The 6,954-nt window shown below is 49.1% G+C and overlaps 1 protein-coding gene across 3 annotated transcripts in view; it reads right to left on the bottom strand.

The window, feature by feature from the left end:
* Positions 1–580: 580 nt before the first annotated feature.
* The window catches only part of CELF5 (CUGBP Elav-like family member 5), a gene marked incomplete at both ends in the record, with an annotated part of 40,498 nt that continues 34,124 nt past the window's right edge, over positions 581–6,954 (bottom strand). For 2 of the 3 annotated variants that reach the window (XM_084249542.1, XM_084249543.1), the window contains 2 exons: positions 581–708; positions 2,570–2,713. In XM_084249542.1, the coding sequence (XP_084105668.1) occupies positions 581–708; positions 2,570–2,713 (272 nt within the window). Of the gene's footprint in view, positions 780–2,565; positions 2,714–6,954 lie in introns of all 3 variants that reach the window. The other variant, XM_084249541.1, reaches the window with a different exon arrangement.

Genomic DNA, 6,954 nt, shown 5'->3' with positions numbered 1-6,954 from the left:
TTAGCTGCTGTAAGGTTGTTTGCTCTGATGGCAGAGTACACTTTGGGGAGTTTTATTTCAGCATGCTGGGTGCGGGGCCAGCATTTCAGCACGCTGGGTGCGGGGCCAGCATGCCACTTTCCCATCTACCCACGGGGTGTAATGGTACCAAATGAGGACTAGAAGGGGGTTCCACCCGGGGGAGGGTTTCACAGACAGAACAGAAGCCCCTCTGCCAGCATCCACAACCCACCCGGACCAAGCCTAGCCTCTCAGGAGAACTCCCATTCATGCGTCACAGCCTTTTCCAGGAAGGATACCCTAACCACCCTTCCCACCCCATCCCACCCTCCGCTTCTCAACCAGACCACAGGTGTTGCGGGGGGGGTGTCACTGACCAGCTCTGTCCCTGCCAACCCAACACGGGGGGCTCCCTGGAGACTCTTGCAGCAGCACCCCACCCCCACACAGTGCCTGGGTGGGTTTGGAGAATGAGGAGGGTGTGCAGACAAGACAAGGGAGGGGGCGAGATTGGGCGGGTGGGGCCGCCTGGCGGCTCACCTGGGCCAAGCCCACAGCCTCAGGGTGGCTGTGGGCGAGGTCAGTAGGGGTGTCCTGGATCTTTGGGCCTCTTCAGCTGCACTTTGAGCCTCTTCATGCCAATCTGAAAGCCGTTCATGGCTTGAATGGCGGTCTGCGCGCTGGTCGGGTTGTCAAAGCTCACGAAGCCTGTGGAGACCGGGGTGGAGCCGCGATGGTGGGCAACGTGGGCGTCCTCTGCTCGCTCCAGTGCTGCGGCCCTGGCGGGGTCCTGGGGGTGGGGGTGTGCGCTTGCACAGGCAGACTGGCCCGGGGAGGTGGGAGGGCTGGCCAGAGGGCCGGTGGCAGTCCTGGCCTTGTTCTGAGAGCCTGGACTTGCATGCCCCTGGGGTCGGGACCCCTTACCTGGGGTCTGCTCTGCTACGGCTTCCCATCTGGCATGGGGAACAGGTGGGGACCTCTGAGGGTCCTGGGAGGGCCAGGTTATCTCCCTCCCCCCTAGGAAGCTTGCCTCCTCTACACCGTGCTGGCCATCCTGTTGCTTCCCCCAGGACCTCTAGCGGTCTGGGAACTTCTCTGTCCATCTGACTCCCTCTGTGTGTGTTGCATGTCTGTCTGTCCTTGCCTCTCCGTTCCTCTTCCTCCTTCCCTCTCTCTGTCTCTCTCCTTGTCTCTGTCAGGCTTTTTACACCTCCCGCCACCCTTCCCTGCAGGCCATCAGAAACACTTCAACCTCCCCCTCTTTAAGCTCCTGATAGCCCAAATGTTGGGGGGGTGTCAGGTAAAGATGCTGGGTTGGGGTTGAGGGCTCTTGCTGCCCTGGTAAGGCCTGGGGGAGCCACGGGGGAGCTTGGAGCAGGAAGGGGATGCTGTCTTCATAGCTATTACTTCCTCTAACAGCTGTCACTCCCATTATATAGATGAGGAAACTGAGGCTCAGAGAAGGCAACAGACCCCCTCACTGTTGAAAGTGCATTGGTTTCCTTACAGAAATGTCCTCCTTCCTTCTGGAAGCAGGATACAGAGAAGGGGGCTATGTACTGGCCAGGGTCCCCCATTGGCTGTGTAACCTCAAGCATGCAGCTATTCCATCCCTCTCTGTAAACTGGGACAATTCTTCCCTTTTATGGTTGGACTGACTATATACAGGAGGCACTTAATAAAGAGCCAAGAGTTGGTCTTTTGCAAAGGACACAGTGAGGCTTTTACTCCAAATTTTGGAGTTAAACAGACTGGTTCTAATCTAGATTCTGCCTCTTTGCCACTGTATGACTTTGGACAAACTGCAGCATCCCTCTGAGCCTTAATTTCCTCTGTCTCTGGGGACAAGGAAGTCCTCCCCAAGGCCCACAAGGCACTACATGCCCTGCCCCTGTCCTCACCAACTCCCTCTCTCTCCCATGCTTACTGTGCTCCAGCCTCCTTGCTGTTCGAACAAGTTAGGCCCTGCCCCAGGACCTTTTCACATGCTGTGACTGCTGCCTAGAACACTTCTCCTCCAGATTTCCCCATGCTGGTTCCCCATGATTCAGGCCTAGGCTGAAATATCACCTCCTTCTGATCACTCTCTCTAGTCTTTTTATTTTTCTCATATATTTATAACTACCTGGTCATCTCCTTTCTCCTTACCTCAACCTGTGCTTTCTAATTTGGTAGACACTGGTCACATGTGGTTATTTAAATGTAAACACATTAAATCAAATCAAATCAAATATTCAGATCTTTGGTTGCATTGGTCACATATCAAGTGCTTGGTAGCTCCATGGGGCTGATGGATATACAGCATTTCCATCATCAGAGAAAGTTCTATCAGAAGGCACGGTAAGACCGTGTGCTCTCCCAGGGCAGGAGGTTTTGGTAGCTTATTCACTGCTGTGTGCCCAGTGTCCAGCACGTTCATGGGCATAATGTATCTGTTTGTTGACTGAATGAATGAGTGAGCAGAAGAATGACTTCAGACCTGTCTCATGGCTGACCACGCCCCCATTTTCAGGATGCCAGGAGTTGGAAGGACAGCAAGCAGGAAGGGGCGCCCGCATCAGGTACTCACCAAAACATTTGCTCTGGTTGGTGGCTCGATCCATAAACACCTTGGAGGAGATGATATTGCCGAAGGGCAGGAACATCTGGGTCAGCTCCGTGTCTCCAAACTCCTGGGGGAGGTGGTAGATAAACAGGTTACAGCCTTCGGGACCTGCAGGTGGGGGAGAGAAAGACGTAAAGCCCCCAAGGAGAGGAGGCGGAACCCCAGGGGAGGGGCGTGGGTCCAGAGCCCACATCTGGTGCCTCCAGCTGTCAGGAGAGGGGAGCCCCTTGATGCCCAGAAAGATGGGGTATGGCATTGTGGGAAGGGGAGCCGGGAGTGCTTTGTTTGTCCAGTCTTATCCCAGAATCCAAATTCTGATCATATTTATGGCCCAGATAATTTACAAAACTCAGATAACCAAGCCCCCCAACCCCACCCCAGTCCCCAAACCAAGATAAATCCCTCAAATCCCAGATAATTCCAACCCCCTGGAGAAATCCCTAGACCTCGCACTCTGGATTATTTTATAAAAGTTAGATGACCTGGTGGAGGTTACAGAAACTCTATACTATCTTTGCAATAACACTATAAGTCGAAAAAGAGTTCTAAAAGAAAACACTTGGGTTTTAAAAGTCCAATGATCATAAAAAGAAAAGTAAGACCAATAAATCCCGATGGATCACTCCATGTACAAAAATAAATTCAAAGTGGATTAAAGACTTAGATGTAAGACCTGCAACAATAAAATATATGAAAGAAAACATTGGCAATATGTTTAACAGCATCAATGATAAAGATTTTTTTGAAGACTCAACCCCTCCAGCAAGGGAAATAAACAATTGGGATAAAATAAACAATTGAGATTACCTCAAATTAAGAAGCTTTTACACAGCAAAAGAAAACACAAGTAGATTAAAAAAATTCCTATTTAATAGGAAAAAATATTCACATACTACTTAACTATCAATGGGTTAATATTCAAAATATATAAAAAACTCACAGAATTTGACAGCAGAAAAACAAATAACCCAATTAATAAGTGGGCAGCAGATCTGAACAGATTATTTACCAAAGAGGACATCCAAAAGGTCGATAATGTTCATCAGTGTTTCCAGTAAGAAAGAAGCAGGTTGAAACTACAGGGAGGGGCCTCCCTGGTGGCTCAAGAGGTTAAGAGATAGCACTATTGAAGCTATTGGCAGCCACTGCAGCATGAGTTTGATCCCTGGCCAGTGAGCTACCCATATGGCGCGGCAGACCTCTCCTGTCTTGCCTGCTGCTCCTCTCAGCAGAGTATTTCAGTAGATTCAGCTCCCCACATTGTCTCTGGTGAATCCTCTCACCCCCCGCATCTCTGATCTGCACCCCAGTTCTTGTATACATAAATAAATAAATCTTTTAAAAAAAAAGAAAAAACACAGGGAGACACCACCTCACACCTGTGAGAATGGCACATGTTAAAAAGAGTCCCAACAACAAGTGCTGGAATGTCACCTGGTGCAGCTATTTTGGAAAGAGAGCTGGTTTACCTTAAAAAACTGGACATGGAAATACCAGATGACCCAGCAATCCCACTCTTGGGAACCAACACAAAGAACATGAAACTGTCAACTCAAAAGATTATCTGCTGTACAATGGTGGTGGCAGCATTTCTAGACAGGACATGAAACCACCTAAATGCCCACTAGTAGATAGCTGAATTAAGATGTGGTATATCCAAACAATGAAATACTAGGCAGCCAGAAGGAAAGATGAAATGCTGCCATTTACAGCAAAATGGAAGGAGCTGGAGGAAATTATGTGTAGTAAAGCAAGTCAGAATGACAAAGATAAATATTGGACATTTACATAGTGGACAATTTGACAAAGCAAAATACTTGTAAAAACTAGTGGACGCTAATAACAAAGTCAGGTTTCTGAGGTTAAGAGGAGGAAGAAGTGTGAAAGGGTATATAAGTAGATGGTAGTGGGGGAAAAAAGACAAATAAGTTCCTGATTCCAAACCCCCAATCCAGATATTCCTCAAAATCTTGGGTAACTGCATCACTCCAGTGATACAAAGATCAAATTACATAAAGTTAAAAAGATGATTCTCTAGTCCTGAGCCACAGACATCCTGAAGCCACAGACAACTAAACATGATAGATTGCACCAACCAGAAATAATTTTTTAAAGCACATTTCACTCCCAAAATCATTCCCTCCCCAAATAATCCCCAATGCACGGCTAACATAAAAACTATAAATAAGGCCTCCCCAGTGGCGCAGCGGTTGAGCGCTGGGTTGCGAAGCTGCCCGTGGCCTCTGCGGCGCCGGTTCGATCCCCGGCTGCTCCCCGGCCACCGAAGGAGGGTCCCACATGGCGCGCAGACCTCTCCTGCCGCCTGCTGCTCCCCTCAGCAGTGTGCTTCGGTCCTTCTGCCTGCTCTGCTCCCTGCTCTGGCTCTGGTGAATTCTCTCACCTTCCCGCGCTTCTGACTGTACCCAGTGCTTGTATAAATAAATAAATCTTTAAAAAAAAAAACTATAAATAACAATAGCATTTTAAAATCTTGACTATATCCAACGTCATGAACAGTCCCCAAACGTGCACCCAAGATTACACATTCACACCCACCTCTGGGTCAGGAGCACAGTTGTACTATCGCGCTTATTTTTAAATGCAAGTGTGTTCCAATGCAATCGGTACATTTTGGAACCATTTCCAGCATAATACGAATTTTGTGCATGCTTGTGTGCTATCCAGCTCCCATAAAACATGAAGTGAATGTATAAAACTACAACCAGCTGACCCAAACCTCATGAAGAAATATACACCTACAGGAGCCTCCCTGGTGGCACAGGGGACTATCAAGCTATTGCCAGCCACTGCAGCATGAGCTGGATGCCCGGTCAGGGAGCTGATCTAGATGGCACAGCAGACCTCTCCTGGCTCACTTGCTGCTCCCCTCAATAGTGTATTTCAGTCAGTCTGCTTGTTCTGCTCCCTGCTCTGTCTCTGGTGAATCCTCTCACCCCCCACACCTCTGGCCTAGACCCCAGTTCTTACATGCATAAATAAATCTTTAAAAAAAGAAATATCCATGTATAGTGCAAACATCTACCAACTTTCCCATTTCCCCAGTGTACTGAGCCACACCCATCTCTGGGATTACAACACCCTGATTTCAGAGAAGCCTCTTTCCACCAAGCTGCAACTTTTCTGATCCCACTTCCACTTGCAAACTTCAGGCCTGTTCCAGGATAGAGTGCTATATTTATTGCAGTATTCATCTTCTCTTTTCATTATCTGACATGCATAAAACTGCTACCACTTTCATTTTTCTAAGGATCCTCTTTTTCTTTCTTTTTTTTTTTGACATGTTACTGAACCATGAACTCTGACTCTATTTCCTCACTGACCCTGTAGTTTACATTTTGAGGTTTTGCAAACTGTAGAACAATTTTCCAGAAACACATAAGTCCCACTACACAGCACCGGCTACTCTTGAATTAGCTTTTACCCACTCTGCCTGGGTAAAGGGTGGACTTGGAGATCCACCAGGAACAGAGACACCCAGGTGCCAGCATCCACAAAACAGTGCCCCAGGGAGTTGAGGTGTGTCTAAAGACCCTACTAGCTCCCTCGCATCTGAAGCTGCTGGAGTTGCCAAATACTCCTGCTGTTGTCTTTGTTTTTAACCACAGAGCCCTTGGAGAGGAGGTACCTGCCTGAGGATGGGGTAGCAGCTGGTTGGCAGAGCCAGAGCGCCTCCCCTACAAAGCTTTTGCACTCTGGCAGTGTCTCTTCCACAGGCCAAGGGCAAGGTTGTAATTGGGCAGATTCTCAGGACTGAGTCTGAGAACGGGTCATCAGCAGAGCAGGGCTCCCCTTGCCATGGGGTATGGGAGCTTTTCTGGTTGGTCCCCTCACCCTAATCGCCTCCTCCACCCCCACCCCCCCAACAAGGAGGACTAAAGAGAGGAAGGGACTGGACTCCCAGGTGCTGAGCGCCTACTATGTGTCAGAAACTGTTGCTGCTTATTCCCAGTAACACCTGTTGGCGCAGAAGGTCGCCAGGGCTACCGGCGAGGAAAGGGAGGCGCGGGCAGACAGCGCCTTGCTGGCGATGGCCTTAATCAGGATTGGGAGCGTTCGAATCCCAGGTGTCCAACTCCAGAACCGAACCCCTCCCTCCCTGGCTGCCTTGGTATTACCAGGCGGGCCTCAGTTTATCTGAGGTACTTGATCACCCCCCACCACCCCAACCTCAAATAGAATATTCTCTTCAAAAATTCAGAGAACCAACCAGTTCTGGCGAGGTGGAGTCACTGTATTTCCTACGGGGTTGCAACCAACTAGCGTGGTTCCCATTTTCCGGAGGAGGAAACTGAGGCTAAGAGAGGAAGATTCGGGTGTCCATGAGCACC

The sequence above is a fragment of the Talpa europaea genome (assembly GCF_964194135.1).
Source record: "Talpa europaea genome assembly, chromosome: 12".
NCBI classification, from domain to species: domain Eukaryota; kingdom Metazoa; phylum Chordata; class Mammalia; order Eulipotyphla; family Talpidae; genus Talpa; species Talpa europaea.
The sequence above is the reverse complement of the archived record's forward strand: the minus strand, read 5'-3'. Positions and strand labels throughout refer to the sequence as shown.